This window comes from Pollicipes pollicipes, unplaced genomic scaffold (assembly GCF_011947565.3).
Source record: "Pollicipes pollicipes isolate AB1234 unplaced genomic scaffold, Ppol_2.1 Scaffold_2555;HRSCAF=2994_pilon_pilon_pilon, whole genome shotgun sequence".
Classification (NCBI taxonomy): Eukaryota; Metazoa; Arthropoda; class Thecostraca; order Pollicipedomorpha; family Pollicipedidae; genus Pollicipes; species Pollicipes pollicipes.
This window is the reverse complement of record NW_023596136.1, coordinates 33,067,066-33,088,780: the sequence shown is the minus strand read 5'-3', so window position 1 is coordinate 33,088,780 and position 21,715 is coordinate 33,067,066. Positions and strand designations below refer to the sequence as shown.

Below are 21,715 nucleotides of genomic sequence, written 5' to 3'. Positions count from 1 at the left end.
TATCAATGTGTATAATTGGATGCCATACAGACATTACGGAAATTCCTGTCTGATGGATCACTGGTGTTTGAGCATTCGTGTTTGAAACATTTCGATACAGCTTTTAAAGCGTTTCAGACAATATGAGACCGGACCAATGTCCCATACCCAGCGCTTGCCCGATGCGAAACGTTCCAACACGACGCGCAGCCCGCCGCTGACGAAATAAGAGAATGTAGCGGGTGGCGCCCTCGCAAGTGACAGGTGGAGAGGACCTCTTCCAGGACATCGTGATACATCAACATGGCGTACCCTAACATCGTAGGCATCGTTCGTATCGCAACCGAAGTGACCTTCGCTGAAATTGATCCCCATAGAGCGAACTAAAAAAGGACTTGCAACCCCATCTCAGTTGTTCGATTCATCTCGAAATCGCTTAGTCTTTTCGGTTCTCGCGTTCGCAGAGAGGCGTTGTGAGAGTAAGTGGGATGCTTGTGGGATGAGTTTGTTTACTGGGTTCGCGATACTTTGCTCATGTTAACGTTTAGACGTAAATATCTTTTTTGAGACCTTTAACCTTTACAAGTCATAGATAAAGTCATCGACATGTTTCAAGCCCCAGGGAGATGCCTGAAATCTGAATACACTCCCGTAATCTTATTTGCCGGGTGTCGAATTATCTTGAAGAATTAGGTTTTATCCGAAAGGCAACGTGCAAAGTCCACGATGCTGATGGGTCATTATTCCCAGAAGGCGTTACATAATTAATGACTGAGTTACCGCAAAGCTCATCAGTGTTGGGAAACACGTCAACTTTGGGTCTCATGAACCATAAATTCGTTTGCTTGACTCATTTAAAAACATGTCGCTGCCATTCCAATTCTCCAGACGTTGCCTTTTAGCTTCATGCAAGTGTTAGCATTGATGGAAGAGGCTTCACGTTTGGCTTCAGCCAGGCAGCTGCACTGTACTGATACGCTATGTTTAGAGGCCAGTACGAACAAAGTGAAACCATACACGACGCTGAGCTTAAGTCCCATCGGCTTTGCTAAAGCTTCCCAGGCCACCACTGTTCCTCACGGTCTTCCAAGCCCCACTGCATTATCTTTTGACTGAGAAAAGAGACGCCATTCTTTCTCATCTCTATTCCGGCGCGCGCCAGACTCGCGTATCATAGTTGGAATCAGTGCACTCGTCCCATAAGTTTGACCACTCCGACACTGGCGACTCGGGAGGGCGTCTGTGCCAGCGCTCCGGCTGTCCACGCTCTGCGGACGGGGCGACGCTGGAAGAGGGCGGGCCGGATGGGCTGCACGCCCCGGCCAGCCCGGCGGACACGCCCTCCGTGGACGAGGCGCCCAACCATGCTGCTAACCGGGGAATTGTTTATCGACGCCTGCCCGCGCTGGGACCATCAGCAACGCCAAACATTGGTCGTTGCGTCAGGATCTTCACCAACGAAGCCATGGGCCGTGCATTTATCCGCCGCCTGTTGCATATCCGGCGAGGCCAGCGGCTAACGAGCCGTGCTGCGAGCGTTAGCTGCTACACATGTACATAGAATCAGACACGAATCTTGTCTCTAGCACCAAATGGCATAACGTTGTCACCCCCGGCTGTCTGTCAGAGCCTTTCTTGATAATCATTAACGGTATCATTAGACCACCACCACATGTCGCTGCCTTAGGTAACTCCGTATGTGATCAGCTAAGACACCTGATGTACAGAAATACCTCGGAAGAAATCGCACTTCCAGTGAAAATCTAACATCGTCCAAAACAAGCGTTATCAAATCTGTATAGCTGGTAAGCTGTTATTCCGTCATTTTGACCAAACAACGATTCCGGTGTGGGGTTCTCGAATATTGCACATGCGCGTTAAGCTCGCTTATTAAATGATTCAACGCCACCGCATCAGCTAGACGTTCCATCATTCAAGCATCACTTGCAGTCTTCCCATCAAGGCCTAAATTGGACTTCCACCAGATCATGCAAAACGGCACGCGAGGCGTCTCCCACCGAAAACGTCTCAGCTGGTGCCGGGTCGGTGCGGCAGATAAGGTAGGCCGCACACATCCGCGCGATCACATATCCGGGCACACATCGACGACTCGATCACGCCCCTGCCGTGCGTCGATATCGCTATGGAAAACATGGAACGTCGACTGACTTTGATTTACGTGCGCCAGCGCCGAGTGTCCCGCCGGCCGAGCGCGGGAGGAGCACAGCGGGAGCACGGCAGGAGCACAGCAGGGCCGCTCCGAGTTCGGTTCGCCGAGCCGACTGCCGGGCTCTCGGCGCGCCGGCCGCCACCGGCCGGCCGCCCGGCAGCGGACGTCACCCGGGACGGCGCCCGGCGCTCGGGCGGCGCGCCGGCCGATGCCGCTCGCAGACAGGCTGCCATCGGCGCCAGGCCGCCCAGATGAAATCCCGCCGCCGTCAATCTCCATAAAAACGGGAATAAATCCGGCGTTCGGGAGCGACAAACAGGAGGCTCTGCCTCGCCCGCGCTGCCTGTGGAGGTGATGGACGAGTGCGGTTGAGGGTGCCGCCTGGAGACAGAGGTGTGCCTGCACGTGCCTCGAGCGGCGCCGACGGCTGGGAGCTCCAGCTCTCGGCACGGCTGGCACGTGCCAGGCACTGGAGTCAACAGCTTAACAACATCGCCCTCATCCCGGCGGCTAAGCCAGACGGCGGCACGTGCCCTTCCCCTCCCCGCCCTCACAGGTCCCCTCCAGCTGACAGGTCGGCCTCCGCCGCCCAGAGGGCTCCCACGAGGCACTTAAACGCGTCAACCTCGCCGACGCCAACGGAATTATTAACATTCAATTGCCGCCGCCGGGCCGCCGCCGCGCCGAAGTTGACGCGTCGGCGGGATGTCTCGGCGTCTGGAGCGCGACGGGGGGGCGTGGTCGGGCGGCGTCCGGCGCGTCCAACTCGCCTCGTCACGTCCCGGCCGCGCCGCCGTCGCCGCCGTCGCTTGTCGGGCCGGGCGCGACGGCGACGGCGCGTCGAGGACCGCGCGGCGACGGCGGCGCGGCCGGCGAACGCGACAGCGGTGGTGAGGCGACGCCGGCCGGACCGCGTGGGCCGGAGATTGAGGCTCGCTGGTCCGGTTCAGACACCCCCCCTCCCCCGAACGTGATGCAGGGGGAGGAGATTGCCCGCACGCTGGCGCCGAATGCAGGTCTGCTGGCGGAACGACTCCGATTCCGACCGGAGATTCCGCGCGGATGTGGGTGACGGGGTGATGCCGCAGGGCTGATGGAGGCTGTTCACAGGGCAACTGGCGGACAGCTGACTCTGTCATCGCAAGGCGTGGGGACAGACATGCTCACCTTATAACGGAGTAGCCTGTAAAATATATCTCTGCTGTAGAGTCTCAACAACTGAAAGCTCTACTGTTGTATCTCTGGCACGATAAAAGATATATCTCTAAAACACAACCGTTTCCGCCCGTTTATATAAGCCGGCTCACTTTTTCTAGGCAGTCATCTCTTTAGCCTTGTTCAGAGCAGGGCACATCGCACGCCAATCAGGCCACGACCGGCGTAATGAAGTCTGAAGCATAGTCGCATGCTGGAACTCTGTGCATTTAACGAGTCCGTTATCCGGTCGGACGTTGCGATGCATTGTAATTGGAGCTCGCAGGCATCGTGTGCAGGCAATTCCGCCTACGCAGACATCCCAGCATCGTATACTTAGCCGTCCGCCTTTCAATAAAACACCAGGGGTCTGCAAACGCACGCTCGGCGAAAAGAAATCGGGAACGGTGCGGCATTTTCCACGCGACCACCGTCAATTACCTGCGCCGCCCTGTTTTCCCTGCAGATTGACGTTTAGCTGTTCACGGGGCGAAATTGTCCCGTTTATTTGCAGAAAATCGTTTGGATACAAATTTGAAAAGGAACGACCGTTTGCATACTGGCGCTAAACAAACGTTTACATTACGGAGACCGTATCGCCTTAACGACTGTTTGAGGCTGAGACTTTGCCTCAGAGGGGAGATATAAAACGTGATTACCCTGAAATTGCGTGACGTGAGCTCACCAACTGTAATTGTCATGTAATACATAATATATATATATATATTTGATATTTGATATTTGATTAAAAATGACTACTGGCTCAGCATTGACGACCTTTTTAACCATCCTTCTATTTCATTGACCATCCTTCTATTTCCCGGGCTTTTGACTTGGCATAATCGCTTAGATCACAGATGGTTCGCATAAAATCACTCGTATGTGCGTTGTTCTTTACATTCTTATGTTCTGATCGTATATCATCGTCGGGGAAGTCTGAATAACGCAAGAAAAAGGCTTTGAGTTTTAAAGGATGCAAATTGTGCACTTCTATTGGAAAACATCTCTTGGTTCGAAGAATACAAGTGAATCACGGCTACGCAAGTTGTTCAGTGCGTTAACGGGGAGCATTACCCACGAAGATAAGACAATATTATTAGCCTTATTCTTCGGAAAAACCAGGAGAACAGAGATATAGTTAAGTTGATATTTCGGCAACATATTTTTATCGAAACAATATCAGAAGTCTATACTACGCCTTATATATGTAAACATATATATGTATGTATATATATATATATATATATATATATATATATATATATACATATATATATATATATATATACATATATATATATATATATATATATATATATATATATATATATATAGTGTGTGTGTGTGGGTGTTAGTGTGGTGTGTGTGTGTGTGTGTGGTGTGTGTGTGTGTGTGTGTGTGGTGTGTGTGTGTGTGTGTGTGTGGTGTGTGTGTGGTGTGTGTGTGTGTGGTGTGTGTGTGTGTGTGTGTGGTGTGTGTGTGTGTGTGTGTGTGTGTGTGTGTGTGGTGTGTGTGTGTGTGTGTGTGGTGTGTGTGTGTGTGTGTGTGTGTGTGTGTGTGGTGTGTGGTGTGTGTGTGTGCGTGTGTGTGAGAGAGGGAGAGAGAGAGAGAGAGAGAGAGAGAGAGAGAGAGAGAGAGAGAGAGAGAGAGAGAGAGAGGAGAGAGAGAGAGAGAGAGAGAGAGAGAGAGAGAGAGAGAGAGAGAGAGAGAGAGAGAGAGAGAGAGAGAGAGAGAGAGAGAGGAGAGAGAGAGAGAGAGAGAGAGAGAGAGAGAGAGAGAGAGAGAGAGAGAGAGAGAGAGAGAGAGAGAGAGAGAGAGAGAGAGGAGAGAGAGAGAGAGAGAGAGAGAGAGAGAAGAGAGAGAGAGAGAGAGAGAGGAGAGAGAGAGAGAGAGAGAGAGAGAGAGAGAGAGAGAGAGAGAGAGAGAGAGAGAGAGAGAGAGGAGAGAGAGAGAGAGAGAGAGAGAGAGAGAGAGAGAGAGAGAGAGAGAGAGAGAGAGAGAGAGAGAGAGAGAGAGAGAGAGAGAAGAAGGAGAGAGAGAGAGAGAGAGAGACGAAGGACGAGATGAGGAGAGAAGAGAGAGAGGAGAGAGAGAGAGGAGAGAGAGAGAGAGAGAGAGTGAGAGGAGAGAGAAGGAGAAGAGAGAGAGAGGAGAGAGAGAGAGAAGGAAGGAGACGAGAGAGGAGAGAGAAGAGAGAGAGAGAGAAGAGAGAGAGAGAGAGAGAGAGAGAGAGAGAGAGAGAGAGAGTTGGTTTGCGACTCCTCCTCCGGCCGGCGAGCTATTCGCGTTCACGACCGCAAATGTATCACCCTTTTAATTCAACCGCGGGACGTAACTCAGTCGCACATCGATATTTGTTTTGGTTTTGCGGATTCAGCTCGCAGTCTTACATTTTGAAGTTGCCAGCTTTCGGAACAGCTTAACATGTTGAGGCCAATATATCATCTTTTGATGAAACACGATCGGGCAACCCAATTCAATGCTGACATTCTTTTTAGTTTTCGGGCTTCCAGAAGTTTGTGTTTTAATGTTACCAGTCTCCGGCATAATTTCACATATTGTGGTAAGGAAAAGAAAAAAGAAAGAATAATTTAGAACTTAAGAAACTATGGAGATCAGGAAAACGAAACGAATGAACGCGATCGCAAGCCAACACTTCGTCTGAACAATGGTCGACCAGTTACAGTATAGTGGTAGACCACTAGCGGAACATTGGCAGAACTGTTATTAGCAGATGGTCAGAACTGAGAGAACGAAAACTCCCAGTCAATTGCCGTTGCTGCGAGCTGACAGGACAGTGCCCCCGTTCGTTTGTTTTTGTTCATGTTGTTTTGCGTGGCGGTCGACACAGCGGACAGTCAGGACAGGGAAACGGGCGGCTCCCGGTCATCTACACCGTTGATGAGATATGATGGGCCTGCGCTCGCATTTGTTTGCTTTAATTTGTCCAGGCCGGTCCTATGCAAGGGCATTTGATACACGTCATGCAATCTTCTTGGGCCTACGGCAGTACAAAGTCAGTATATGAATTAAGCGAAAGACAGCTTCTAGAGAACCGTTTAATGTGATGCAACAACGAAGCGTTAGACGAAGCCATGCATCTCAGAGATAGTTCCTTAGGCAACACAACAGCTGAATTGGCAATTTTCATTGCCCTGGGGTCAGGTATGAAGGTCAGATCAAGTTCAAAGCTAATGTATTTTTTACTCTAGAGCTTGCTGTGTCGGGTAGATTCTGGTGTACATTTTGAGTGTATTTCAAATTCATTTCCAGATTTATCCAAAGTATTCATTTTGATGGCAGGAATCACATTCTACATCTTTCGCGAACTCCTTAGAGGTCATCAACATTCGTTTTCGGAACATATTGAATAACCTTATCCTGGACACTTAATCAAATGTGAAAATAAAACCACCCTTGAAAGATTTTGGTAACCATGACCTTCTTAAGGTCAAAGACGATTACGGACCTTAAATGAACACCAGTGACCTTTTGCTTTTCACAGGTATCCAGGTGCACAGTGGTTGCATGAAAAGGTCTGGGGGCACTTAATACCAAATTGACCTGGCTTGACCGTATTTGACACGAATACCATGACCATGGAGCCTCAAATTTGGACAAAAGTGAGTTCACATACAGTTCAACACATCATGTGAGTTTGGTGCCTCTAGCTCTCTTAGTTCCTGAGATCTCAGAGGAGGGGAGCCAAATTGACCTACACCCAAGCGAGGGGTATTCAACCGGCCACCCGAGCGCGTGTTAATTGACGCTCACCAGAACAGCTTGGCTGGTCGTTTGAGTGTCCCAGTGACTGGCCACTACACCAAGATGCGCGAAGCAGGGTCAATGGCTTAACATTGGTAGAAACGAGTGAGATGAAATATTTCAAGTTTCAAAGGCAAGACCATGACAGCACTGACGCTGGTCTCGGATTCCAAAAAAACAAATATGTGTCGTCAATTTACTGCAAGGTTTCCTGTTCGCCACTGTTTGTGAAGAGCTCGTAATGGTTTGTGTTCGTTTGCAACTGCAGCCACTGGTCGGCCGACTGTTCGCGAACGCACCCTGTGCGCCAGCAGTCCGTTCATGTTCGTTTATTTATGTAAACTTATCAACGCCCTACTTTGGTCTCCAAGATTTCGTCAGCATATTGCCTCGGAACGGTTTACGTAGAGTCCTATCATGACAACGCGGCTGCCGCATTTTGGTACAGGCCCCATTTGTTGTCTGTACAACATTTTCCTGGCCCTGAATCCCACATTCATTACACTTTGTTACCTTTGCTACTCCATGAACCGTGGCATTACGTGCTGAATGGTCCAAACACTTTAGCGCAGACACTGCAATTTTCTGTACCATCAAATACTGTGACGTCGACGAAGCTCGGAATAGATAGCATACAGCCCGTGCCGTGACGAACGACCACTCCAGGCGGATTAGATGGGACGAAATATTGCCTGTTTTAGCTCTCTGCAACGCAATGCACATATACTGCCTGCCAAGGCAGTAGACATGGATCTTGACGAAGCATCACCCTGCAGCATGACGTCGGATTTGGACTCCAGATGCTGTAGAAGCGCATGGGGCCGCCGGACGGAAGGGTAAAGCAGTTGTCATGTTTGAGCACACGAGCAGATGAAAAGCGTTTGGGTGGATACGGTTGCCAAGCCGCGAAATAAGAGCAGCTGAAAACCCGCGGAGCACGGACAGCAGAGAAGCTGTCCGACAACTAACGAGGTGAAGGACAGGGACGACTGGTGAGTCAATTGTCACGGTAAGCATCTGAAATACGGCGCACTTGAAGCTCCTTGCCACAACCACTTTCCCGCTTCTCCCTACACGTGTACATGCTGAGTGAAGCATACGATAACTTCACTGCGCATCCCTGGGCCAGAATAAGTGTGCCATACTTTGGCCGCACATCCAACATTTGCCTTTGCGGTCCCACATTTTGTAAAAGATCCGCGCCTACACCTGGCCATGGTGTTCGCACTTGCCTAAGCGCATCCACACTTGACTACGCGCATTATATTTATGTACGCGCACGCACGCTTAACCATGCGTGTACTGATACTTCCCCATGCACGTACTCACACTTAACGTCCAGGAAGATGGGGTTGCTCTCGCCATCGCCCTCGACGTTGAAGCCGACGCACATGTAGACGCCTGAGTCGGACCGCTGCACGTCCTGCAGGGCCAGACTGAAGTTGCTGACGATGATGCCGGCGGCGGCGTTGTGCTCCAGCTGCCGGCTCTGGCGGCGAACAAAGCCCGTTAGAAATGGTTGGAATATACTTGTAGAGAGCACAAAGTGCACTGGCGGAAACCTGAGCTTTCCGGAATTCTAGCCACGCGCTTCGTTTGACAATCAGTTGATGACGTCATGTTTCAAGCTGCGTTGTATTACCTATTTTAATATGCTACACCCCCATTTGTTGCTGCAAGGACGTATCGCGCTCGATCAGGTTCGAATGTTTAGTGGCTGAGGACCTACAAAACGTTACATTACATTTGAAAATAATATCTGCATGATGCATTAGGTGAAATGGAACTTCAGACATTCTTGTGTATGACACCTTTCCGCAACTTTCATCAAATGGCTGCTGCTTTGTATTCGGCCCCAAAGTCACGTCTGAGTAAAACAGGTGAAATCTCCCTGTTCCAAGAACACTACATGCGATCGGAAGGTGGCTGAAAAATCTATTCGAGGCAAGTTAAACTTGCAAGGCAAACAAGTTTAGATTTTCACCTTTTTGTGCCCAAAAAACACCCATTCACATATGCTAAGCTGCCATGAGTTTGCAGCACAAAATGTGAGGGGCTCGCTGCATTCCCTTTTTCGCCATAGTTTCCCAGCACAGGCTCTAACCTCTCAACTTGTCAGCGCGTGGGAGACGGTGGTACCTCCTGACACATGGCTCCAACACCCGCTCACATTCCCCAGACGCATGTCACTGAAGCGTGCGGAGAATGACCCGTTGCGGCTGCTGAAGAATATATATATATATATATATATATATATATATTTATTTATTTATTTATTTATTTGTAATCGTGCACGCGTGTGTGGTGCGTTTTTTTACTAAACCTGGGGAAGAACGTCGACTTTCGGGTTGTTAGAGCCTAATGCATCGGCGTTAGCAACGATTCCGGACGGATGACGGACAGAGACGAGAATGGTTTGACTAAGCTGCGCCCTTTTCAAGAGGGACGCGCTATTTTGAATAAGGTTATTATGTTGGCTGGTATCATAAATCTGGACGAAAATGAAAGGTGATGAAATTAACAGCGTCAGCATACACAACGATGGCAAATACATCAAGCATAAGAAGTGGGCTTAAGATCACAAAGTAAAGGAAAAATATACAAATAAATTTACATTAAGCATTGATGAGCATTAAACTTTGGACTGGTGTAGTGCACGCTTGCTGTATATTACGGCCGCTTCCAGCGGGCCGTGAAGCAAGGGCTAGGAAATCAACTCAGATGGTGGATAAACTGTGCTATGTGGTAAAGCTAAACATCATGCCCAGTCGCCGGACTGTCAATTATCTGGTGTTAATTTATGCCTTCTCGAACCTTGCTCCAGTCCGGCTCCCACGACCGCTGTTCCGGATAATGGGTGCCTGAGATATCGGGTACAGCGGGGCCAATTATGAAAAATAAACGGCGCTTGATCTCTGTGTGTGTGATCTACATCACTAAAAAGAAAATCTCAAGTATTCATCAAAAGTGACGACAGGAGAACAAAACCGAGCACTTCAAAGCTATTTTTTATCCGACGGCCGTCAACTTTATCAACAGATTTCGACGCAACCGACGCAGATTGATAGATGGTGAGTTTGACATTGCTGCTATGGCATCATTTCGAAATTCACAACTAAGAGGCGTATCCTGAACCTGCAAAACGTAGGAACATAACGTTTAGACCCGAACGCCTAAAACGCTGTAACTTCCGGGTCTGTCTATTGTTTATGCCATCCTTAACTGTGTAGCTTGGCCATGGGTCTTTTTGCTGATCCGTGGTAGCTATCTTCATGAATATAATCTTTGGACAACACTTAACGGAGCTTTTAACAGGAGTAGAGCATACTGTGCGTTGTGCGCAGTAATTACTATGGTCGGAAAAGATGTACGCAAACGAGCTAGAATTATATTGGAGGCAGAATCTTATTGTGGAACTACCGAAACCGGTGTAAATTGAACGACAAATGGCCTAGCGGCTAATCACAAGACGGCACCTTGGGACAATGATGTCAGTGACGGTTTATTGGACAGTCTTCTGAATCACGCGCCGTGATCACTTCCTAGAGTAGGTAGAGCGTACTTCAAATTGCTTAGTTGTGTTTCTCGAAGGAGGTCAAAATGCCGATTCCCAAAGGCCGTTTGTTTCAAACGCAAAAATCACAAAACCTGGATTATTGGTAGCTGTTTACCTTACTTTCAGCCTAAAAATATAGAAAAAACGGCTCAATAATACATTAGGCTCCATTCGCCTCCTATATATATATCCCCCCATATATATATATATATATATATCCCCTCCCTCCCCCCAACTAAGGCCCAAATTTGCAGATACAGTATCAGGTGAAGAGGAATCACCTGGCAACATAAATGGACCCTGCAAGTAGGGACAGCCCGCTACAAATTTCTTTTTATACTAACTCAAATGTTGTTTTTGGGACATGCTCGGATTTTCAGGACATGCCCCATACTTTTTAGCTGCGAAGTCCAGTACTTTTCAAGTAGCTTAACATACACGACGTCGTGTTAACCCTCGTCCTAGGGTGGTGGTCTCATAGAGCCCCCTACGGTTCCTCCGCAACAGCATCTTAAAGGGTTTAAACACATTGTGGAAAGGCCGGTCACCCAAGCCTACATCACTTTTATACATGCTGTGAAAATTTTAGGTTCCTGAGCATGGCGGTTGATGATCTATAGCCCCCTCTCGACGTTCCGGCAGCGACATTTTGTTAAAATGACAGATAGCGCTTACATTTTGCAATCTAGACGCATGGTTGAATGGTCGTATAGAATGGTCCTCATATCAACCGCTTGAAGAACCTTTATCAGGCAGCTTTTCCCACCAACATGAACTGTTTAGGTCTTGACATGGTCGCATGTGTAAATGCAACAAGCACCTGTACCCTTTTGAGCTGGAATGACATAGCACGCCTCTGGGCTGGTCATATATAGCGTATCACACCTCTGGGAAATTACGCCTCCAGGCGGGTGCTACCTACACATCTCTAACACCCCATATCTAGTGTACCTCAACACTTTCACGTAGTGCAAACACCCCAAAACTAACGCTCGCTTCCTGAGATGCATTAAAAGAAAGCGCCGCTCAAGTTATACACTCCAGAAAATACCTTTGCTCTCGTCTCAATTACAATCAAAACACACACATCGGGTAAATTTCTTATCTGTGCTCAAGGTGTTGGAGGCTGCGAAACGCGTGCGTTTGATAGCTGTAAGAAATTACGTCGCTGCGCTGATTTTGAAAACACTCGGACACGTCATACTTGGATGAACACCTCCGTGAGGTGTCGACACGTCAAAAATTACATACAATTCAACCCTCTCCCCTCCCCCCCCCCCACGCGCCACCATGACGTCAGGGTAAAATATGTGTTCGCGCTAAGGAATGCAGTTGTATTTGCTTTCTTCACACGTATGAAACAAATCATGACGAGATCGTACGGGCAGGACGTTTGAAAGCAACATGTTACGTTTTGGCCAGTCCACCAAATTGTTGCGGGCAAACTTAGCAGCGTTGTCACGGTGACATGAACCGACAGAAGCATATGTATTGGTGTACATATACATATATATATATATATATATATATATATATATATATATATATATATATATATATATATATATATATATATAGATATAGATATAGATAAAACTGCGTCTACAACCCATAATTGTTGTGAGAAGGTGCGCAATGAAGGAAATTCCAATCTCTACCATCGCAGCTATTTTGATGGGGATCAAGTGGCATTCTTTTAAATCATCGTCATGGTGCTTAGTGTACATTAGACGCATGACGGGAAAGAGAGAGCACCATAGATTATTGCAATTATCGCAGACAACTTGAAGCGACCCAACTGAAATATAACCACGTGATCTAACCACTTCATATCAGTTAGATCACTTTTTCAGTGTTAGATGACCAGGGCGGTTGCATATGAGTTCGACATAATATACAGCATAAAACGAGAGCTGGCTTTCCAAGGGCTCTTTGTCACCGAAATACAAACATCTCCGCCTTACCATTTCTCAAAATAATGGGTGTTCAATCCAAAACAGCCTCTGAACCATTTTTTTTACCCGAACGCGATGCGCGTCGTTACCCTCTTATAGCGCTCCCGGGACTGAAGTAGTTATCTAAGGGCTCAAAAATCATGTTGCAAACGGGATTCGAACCCGGATCCTGACACTTTGGTCGAAGATGCGAACCGTTCGGCAAATGCACCTCTTTTGGACCACTTCAAACATAATACTCCAATCTTTAATATTTGCTTAAATCAGATTAAATGCGTCAACGGGACCAGACGAGACAGGACGGACCAGCCATGTTCTAGTCCTCTGCCATCCGGTCCCACCTGGTCCCTATTGCGTTCCATTCGGCTCCATTCCGTTCCGTTAAATCTCGTTTGGTCCCGTTCGGTCTTCTCCGATCTCATCCAGTCCCACCTGGTCGCATCAGGTCTTCATCGGTTTGGTCCCGTCTGGTCTCGTTTTGTTCTGTTCGATCCCTTTCAGATGACACATTATATTCCTTTCAGTGCCGTGTGGTCCCATCCGGTGCCGTCCAATGTCGTGTGATTCCGTCCGATCTCGTCTGATTCCGTCCGATTTCGTCTGATTCCGTCCGTGCCGTCTGATTCCATCCAGTCTTATCTGATTCCGTTCGATCTCGTCCTATTCCGCCCGCTCCCGTCTGATTCCGTCCGGTCTCGTCCGGTCCCATTCTGTCCCACCCGGTTCCTTTCGGTCATGCCCGGTGTCACGTGCTCGCGATCGGAGCCGGTCGATCCCGTCTGATTCCGTCCGGTCGCGCTTGGTCCCGTCTGATCTCGTTGGCTCGATCCGGTCCCAGCCCGTCCCATCTGGACACGTCCGAGCCCATTCGGTTCCGGCTGTTTCAGTCCGATACAGTCCAGTCTCATCTGTTCCCTCCCGGACCCGTCTGGTTCAGTCTTGTCTCGTCCGTCTCGTCCAGCATAGTCCAGTCCCACCCAGCTCCGCCTAGTCCCATGCAATACCATCCAGTCCCATCTGGTCCCATTACGTTTCCATCTAGTTTCATTCGTTTCCGTTCGATTTCGTTCGGTTTTGTTTGGCTTCGTTCAATTCCGTTCGATCTCGTTAGGTCTAGTTTAGTCCTGTTCGATCCTGTCCGATCCCGTTCGGTCCCGTCCGGTTCGGTCTGGACCCGCCTGGACTCGCCGTCACGGTCGGTATGTCCGTCAGTCCATTCCGACCCGACCTTTAGCAGCCCATCAGCAGTAAGTCATAGTTTATGTTTAAAAATTCAGTGATGCCACCAAGGCGTTGTTAAGATCTGGAATCATTCGCAAGTTGAAAAGATCTGGCTTGATTTGTGTCACTTTGCAGTCAGATGCTGCTTATTTGAATTTTGGATATGCACGTGGCAATCGATATCCCAGATACTGAATATTTAACGGATTTGTATTAAAGAGGTGGTCAAATTTGAAGCTCCTGCCATCACCTAAGCGTTTGGTATTTACTCCCCTATCACTCTCAGGGCAGCGTTGAGCCGCCACACAGCAGTTAGCGATGTGGCTGGACCCAGTTAGAGCGAATGGACCAACCAGTACGAACACAACAAGCGTGAAAATTCAAGTTAAAAGGTCCCATTCTTCACGGCCCCCATACAACTGGTCAAAAGAGACAAAAAAACCCACTTGCCAGCTTTAGCTTTCGGAGCTTCCCTTCTTTCCACCACCCTCCGCAGAAAGATGGCGGATACATGATTTCGACGCAGTTGAACCTACATTTACACTGTGTGATATACACTGATCATGAAATGGACAGGAAAGTGAGCCGTGGACCACGTCTCTACACATGCCAAATAAAATGACCTAAGTGTCCAAGACGCCCTGATCTCTGGTATTACACTAAAGAAACGGTGTGAAAACAGGGACTAAAAAATGTGATATAGCCATCAAATGCTATGTAACTACACTTGTCACTTACACATGCTATGAACGCTAATCTACCTAGATATGGCCATCTTGGGTGATAAATGCGCAACCGAATGCAGTATGGGTGCTCATTTTAAGGAATGGGTGTAAAAATGTTTGCGTACATTTCATAGAGGTGTTAAACGGTCGTTTGATGTCATATTTCTGAGTTGTCGTATGCCTCGCTCCATAAAGAACATATGTCCAAAAAGCGCTTATTTGATCCATTCGATCCGGTTTGACTTCTCAAATGACATATTTACCATCGTCCAGTCACATTTATTTGATGCCGTTTTATGAAAGGCAAACATGTTTTTACACTTCCACTTTTGAAATTAGAAGCACATGTCACTCTTTAGGGGTGAAATGTGCACTTTTTGGACATATGTTATTTTAGAGTGTTGTCTTACGCCCTTCCAACCATACCCAACGCAGAGCAACGTTGCGATTGATATTTTGCGAGGTGGGTTTCGGTCGTTGCCGGGTACTTGCGAGTGTCATGAGTACTGCGCCGAGATTGTTGGGCGTCATCGGTGTGCCGGTTGCGATTGCAGATATTCATCATTCAATGCTGACAAACCAATGGCGCGCGATAATTTAAATAGGAACCTAGCAGACACGTTGCGCCACAAATAGCGCAGGGTCAGCAAGGATAAAGTCCACACATAATCGGAACCAAACTTTCTCACACAGGTGCTCTCAGTCGCGGTTCTCAACGGGCGGGAGCCTGCCCAAGAAAATCGAAACGCACCTGCAAGGCCCCAAAGGTTCTTCTGAGCTACGTCTACCAGAGTTGCCGGTCGTTTATTGACGCCACGAGCCAGGCCGCACGCTTGGACCGCATTCCGTGCGGGCGTTATCGACCCGCCCCGCCTGGCCAGCGGTGCGGAACCGCGTCGGCCAGCCTGGTCGATTTTGCGGGCCGCCGTCGGCGCACATTTTTAAGAACACGTGTCCGCTGGAGAATTAATCCCATTAGGCGGTCGGCATAAATTGATGGGCGGCGCTCTCATCTGGCCGTGCCGGTGGGCTCTTGAGGGCTCCCAATCAAAACCGGGCCGACGTCATGCTGCCACCGCCATCCATCACGGAGAGGACTGGGGAGGCCCCATTGCACCTGACCGACCCCGCCTTTGGATCAGGGGGCGCGCAGATGGGAGAGGGCAGAGTGAGAGACTTGACGGTCAAAAATGCGTGCATAAAACGAGTGGTGACGCGCTAATAAGGCGACAAGGGAAAGCTTTGCTACATTGGGTCCAAGCAAATGTCACTATCATGCGACAGCTGTCGTGGCAATGAATGTTATGTGACGGGTCCTGGTCGTAATGCCAACTTGAGTCTTAGTGAGGCCCACGTGTAAATTGCCCCAACGTCGCGGTGGAAATACACCTGTTGCTCTAAACCGAATGCCTTCCATGATTGGAACTGCCCATGGACGCCATGTCAGATTAGTAACGGGCTAAATTATTTGTTTTTTAAGTTTCAATTGTTGGTACCAGCGTGGGTCAGATGTTCACGAATGTGGAGAGGATATTTTTAAGAACATACTATCCTGCCTTACAAATAAGATGGAGTCTTATGCCTTTCTTAATCATATTAAGCTCTATGCCAACTATTTTTGCAATGTGTAACGCAAAATAGTAGGCATGTGTGTAAAACTTTCCGAAACACTATAACTAAGTACAGTACAACTAAAATCCGTATTTGACCCGAGCTGGTAGAATGTCCTCTTAATGCCCACCCACCCCTCTCCCCTCCCGAACTGAATACGGAACTATATTCTCGAGATCTGGTGACAGATTTAATACGCGCGGTAAAACAGCTGCGCAAAAACTCCTTCCTAAGTGAATGAGTCTTGTCCTATACGAATTTATGCTTAATCTAACAATAAAAACAGTTAAAACATTGAGGCAAAAATCGCAATTCCAGCGGCAGAAGCAGGACAGGCATTATACAAATTAACGGTCTCTAAGCCTTCCTTACGTTGTGACGCCACTCCTTTTTGTAGACTGGGGGATTTGCTCGGATGCTGCACTCAAAGTAGACGTCATCACCCTCCTTAATCTTGTCCGGGTCCAGGAGCTTGGCCAGGGTTATCGTCACCCGAGGGAGATCTGAAAATAGATGCATGTTCCTTACCAGCAATCACCTTAAGTCAGCGCGCCAACAGGCACTCGGATCGTGCCAGCAGGCCCTCAGCCACGCCAGCAGACTCACGGCTGCGCCAGCGGGCACACGACACTCGCCAGCGGGCACACGGCACTCGCCGCGGGTACACTACACTCACCAGCGGGTACACTACACCAGCCAGCGGGCACACGACACTCATCAGCGGGCACACGACATTCTCCAGCGGGCACACGACATTCTCACGCGCCAGCAGGTCCACAGCACTCACCAGCGGGCACACGACATTCTCCAGCGGGCACACGACACTCGCCAGCGGGCACACAACACTCGCCAGCGGGTGCACGACACTCGCCAGCGGGCACACAACACTCGCCAGCAGACATACGGCACTCACCAGCGGGCACACGACATTCTCCAGCGGACACACGACACTCGCCAGCGGGCACACAACACTCGCCAGCGGGTGCACGACACTCGCCAGCGGGCACACAACACTCGCCAGCGGGTGCACGACACTCGCCAGCGGGCACACAACACTCGCCAGCGGGTGCACGACACTCGCCAGCGGACACACAACACTCGCCAGCAAGCACACGGCACTCGGCAGCAGACCCACACCATTCGCCAGCAGACTCACGGCTCGCACCAGCAGACCCATGACACTCGCCCACAGACCCATGACACCCACCACTCGGGATACACTATCCCGATGTTTCTTCCCGTTTCACATCATGCTTGCGTGTTGTAGAAAGTGGAACGGAAGTCACTCATCCATTTTATTTCGCTTTTGTATTTCACAAGCTTTCAGCGTGTAACGAACGATGCAAGAGCCCCTAGCAGCTAACAACGCATAAAAAGGGCTCTTCTGGCTTCCTTGAGAACCTCTTCAGCCACCAGTTCAGGGACGAAGCCTGAGTGTCTAAAGGCTGTCGGCAGTAATGAAGGCAATATCTGGACTGGCGCTATTTATGCCTTGCAGCATGCCAGTAATTTTTCTGCCGCGAAACAAGAGCAGAGTTATTGCCGTGCAATAGGAACGGTGTCAACTCAGGAAGCCATTATTCTGCTAATGAGGCAATCTGTTTGGGTCCGTGTCCACAGCTGATAAACCCTTGTCAGGAACACATTTTGAAAAGTGCCGCGATCTAGCACAGCGCTATCACACGTCGAGTTCTGATGAATCGCCATCGCTGAAATGCAACTACCTGCATGAAGTTCTGCATCCTCACTTCTCCCACGGCGCACCGCCGCACGGTCACGTAGACAATCACTGATGTGTCGCTACAAACAATGCCTCGCTACGAACAATGCCATCAGGTACACCCATGTCTGAGCAGATGGGAATGCCGTATGTGTAGGCGCACAGGTGCCGGGTCAACTTCCGCAGGAGAGAGCCAGCCCCTGAGTCCCTCCTACTGAAATCCATCCCGAGCCTTTCCTTTTATTGCTCGGGTTTCATGGCAGCGCCGATGCATTCATGCTATTGGCGGGCAGAAGGCGCGCGCCCCTGTACGGCGCGCGCAAAGCTGGGCCATCAGTGTCAAGGGACTCTCAATGCAGCTTCCAGCCACGAGCCTGCATGAAAGCTGCCTCCTGGCATACGGTAACATACGATATCGAACGACTGGCAGTAGCCGGCCCCATTATCGATAGATAGGCCTGAGTGCTCGTCCACCGGACTTAGTGCCCTAATGGGAAACGTCACACGGCAGGTGAACAACCGGATCGGAGAGGTAGGAAAACATGCAGGTAACCAGTTTTTGAAAGGCTGGCGTAAAGTGTTCATATACTTTCTTTAATTTTGCCTCTTGTCTCACGAGGACTGATTTGCACCGTGAGGAAGCCAGGGTAGTGTTGTATATAATTATGCTAACACCCTATTTCCCCCTTAACACCCGTCTATAGGAAAACCCAGTGTGCAGTGCGTCTGGCATGCATGCAGGATCTTGTTAGAGGAATAAAGTCCTGGGAAACCTAAGCAGATAAAATAGCGACCCGGTAACAACGTCGCCAGCTTCCCAATCCTCCGGAACACCGCTCCGTACACAAATCTCGCTGGGTCCTCGCCCAAGCTTCACATTCCAGCGCCCTACACCCGGCGGCCGGCCCTGGCACGAAGCCCGTGGCCGCTCTGCCCGCCGTAAACAGCAATCGGTACCGGTGAGCGCCAAGAGCGGCGCCCGGTGGACACTCACAGTGAACGACGAGCTCCGTCGAGTGCTCCAACGGCTGGGCGGCCATCTTGGGGTTCTGGCAGCGGCAGAGCAGCGTTCGCCGGTCGTCCTCCGGCGTCGGCGTCAGCGACAGCGTTGCCATCGTGACGTTGCCCTTGTGCGAGATTTTCTGCGGCAGGAGCAGGCCGAAGCGGGTGAGGAGCGCGACAGAGGCGTTCGTCGCAAATCATGGAAGCCAACGCTTGGGTCGACAGTCAGCTGCGATGTCTCGCACGCGTTAGTGTGTCAGACTGTTTGCAAATGGTACGAAAGGAAACTTTGGGCTTCGATGGACGATCATTGCGGAAACTTGCATTGGATCATTCGCTAGGGCGGCTGTGATTTCAACTATGAAGGAACTAATCTACCACATCGCTTGAAAGACGCGATTGCCCTTCTGTCTATTTTGTATTCCGCTCCACCGATCTACTCGAGACCGTGGGAGATCTGTGAGTTCAGAACTGTTTCTAATGGCTGCTGCCGAGTAGCTGTTTCCTGAGAATAACCTGAACGTTGCAGATGGCGATGCATTTGGTGATGAAGGCAGGTGTCATGTTAATAACTCCAACAATCGTGTCCGTTCAATACCGGGAATGTTTCACCTTTAAATGCTGTTTGAAATAAAATAACCATAAAATAGTCACGGAAATATATTTACACTTGATCATGATTCAGATCTGAGCTACTCTGCTTGCCGAGCTTGAAAGCAATGAGTTAAGCATAATATAATAGTCAGTGACGGCACACGCAGACGAGGAAGCCTCTGTAGGTCGCTTGGCGCCCCGTGTTGTGCAATGCTCCCCGGTCGGGGCCGCTTACTCATTCCGTCTGCAGCTTTCTGCAGTCGCATTTGAACTGTCAATTCAATCAATTGGCCGGTAGATGGCGATCGTTCTCAATCGCCCTAGAGGACGCCCATACCCCGCTGATTGGTTGCGAGGGATGACGATCATCCAGCGCGGCCGTTAAACTTCGGCGATTCTTTATGAACAAATGCAAAAACGTGCGGGATTGCGGTACCGCCGGTGGGCAGAATATCCAGATGGTGAGCGGTGGACAAACGTGATTGGCCGGAGACTTGGCCTTTGTACAGTGCAACACAATGTACTCATTGTGAGTTCTGCAAAGTGTGACATTTCTACAAGTAGCAGGACCGCAGCCAGCGTATCCAGTTTAATCGTATTTCGACCTTCTTTGATAAAAAATGAATTCCAAGATGAGCATCGGCCCATGACCTTCACATGCTCTCTCTCCCTCTCTCCCTCTCTCTCTCTCTCTCTCTCTCTCTCTCTCTCTCTCTCTCTCTCTCATCCTTGCGGACTCCTCTCTCTCTCTCTCACTCTCTCCCTCTATCTCAATATTGCCAAACATTGATAAAAGCACACCTTTCTGGTCTTTGGGAAAAATGTGGACAAGCTTTCTCAGTGGGAATCTTGTTTAAGATCACACTCTGATGTCAAAAAGCGATATCCAAAGAAATCTTGAATACATTTTGGACTTCGCACCACTCACGTACGGAGCTCCTCTACCCTGTTCTAAATCGGCCTTGTTTCTGACCATCTTCAGAGACGACACATTCCATTTGAGCACAACGTGTAACAATATGTGGTAATGTGAATGAAGGAAGTGCAGTACATAAGCCGTCAGCATCATTCTTAAGACAAGAATGAGGTCAGAAGAGAAAGAACGGAAATACCCAGTTTATAGGAATGAAAAGAGGTGCACCAAACCGTCTCTTACAGTTCTAAGATATATTTTCAGGAACCCCTCGTAAAAAGATGTTCTTGATTCATAAAGAGCATTGTACCAAAACCCACGTCACGACTGTTTGGCAGTCACGCCTTACTTCTGAGATGTTTTGTGTAGAGAGCTATTCATTTTCACGGAATTACTGAGATGAGGTGTCAGTATCACGACTGAAGTCATTGTTAGGACTATCGCTCTGTCAGCTGTGTTGATATGCACCAAGCGTTTCGGTCAGTCCACTCGGTCGTCCATATTCCGCTCCGTTTCGGACATATTGTGTATTCGCATTCAGTTCTGTTTCGAATGTATCATATATCCGCATTCAGTTCCGCATTCAGTTCCTTTATAATGTAAATCATCATTTAGTTCTGGCGGTATTCAAGTGTTTTTGAGTCTTAAGAACGGCTGGGTGGTGTCAGGCTTTCAGCCATGTATGCACCAAATCCGAATCCTCTTGCTCGGCATTTCTGGGATTCGAACAGCGGTCATCTGGTCGCGAGACCAGTGCTCCAATAAATGAGCTAACCGGAAAGTACACGGTGAATCCATTCAGATCAAGCGCACTTTAAGTGAATGCTGATCGAGATTTGAATCAAGAATGTTGTTGGTGTTGCGAAGAAAAATAAACAGGGGAAACGTATTAATTTTGTGCCTTGGAATGCAAAAGATGGTAACGCATTCATTCCAAACCACCGCGTAGCTCAATTCCATTAGAAGGCTGAATACCCAACGCAATCCTGCCAGCTCTCTCCACAAACGTTTCTTCAGCTGCATTTCTTTCTTTGTCTGGTCGCAGCTCGTTTGTCATTGTGTTTGGTGGCCGTTTTTATCATTTGGGGCTTCGTCTCGCTGGCCTGTTGTTCGTGCGCGAGGGCGCGGCTATAATTTCGGACACGGCGTGGTTTGGCGCCCCCTCCCCCCGCACTGTCACAGAATATCAAACGGCCATAGCGAGACGGAGTGTGCAGTGTGCAGGGTGTAGAATTCGTTCACAGCATCGGCAGTGTAGCTTGATGTGTGCGTGTGTTTGCGTGCGGGTGTGGGTGTGTGTGTTTCTCTCT

General features: G+C 49.2%; 1 protein-coding gene across 1 annotated transcript in view; it reads right to left on the bottom strand.

Moving 5' to 3' along the window:
* The window catches only part of LOC119100518 (nephrin), a gene marked incomplete at its 5' end in the record, with an annotated part of 41,170 nt that overhangs the window by 8,379 nt on the left and 11,076 nt on the right, over positions 1–21,715 (bottom strand). The window contains 3 exon segments of the mRNA XM_037223608.1: positions 8,438–8,597; positions 16,549–16,679; positions 18,891–19,038. Of these exon segments, the coding sequence (XP_037079503.1) occupies positions 8,438–8,597; positions 16,549–16,679; positions 18,891–19,038 (439 nt within the window).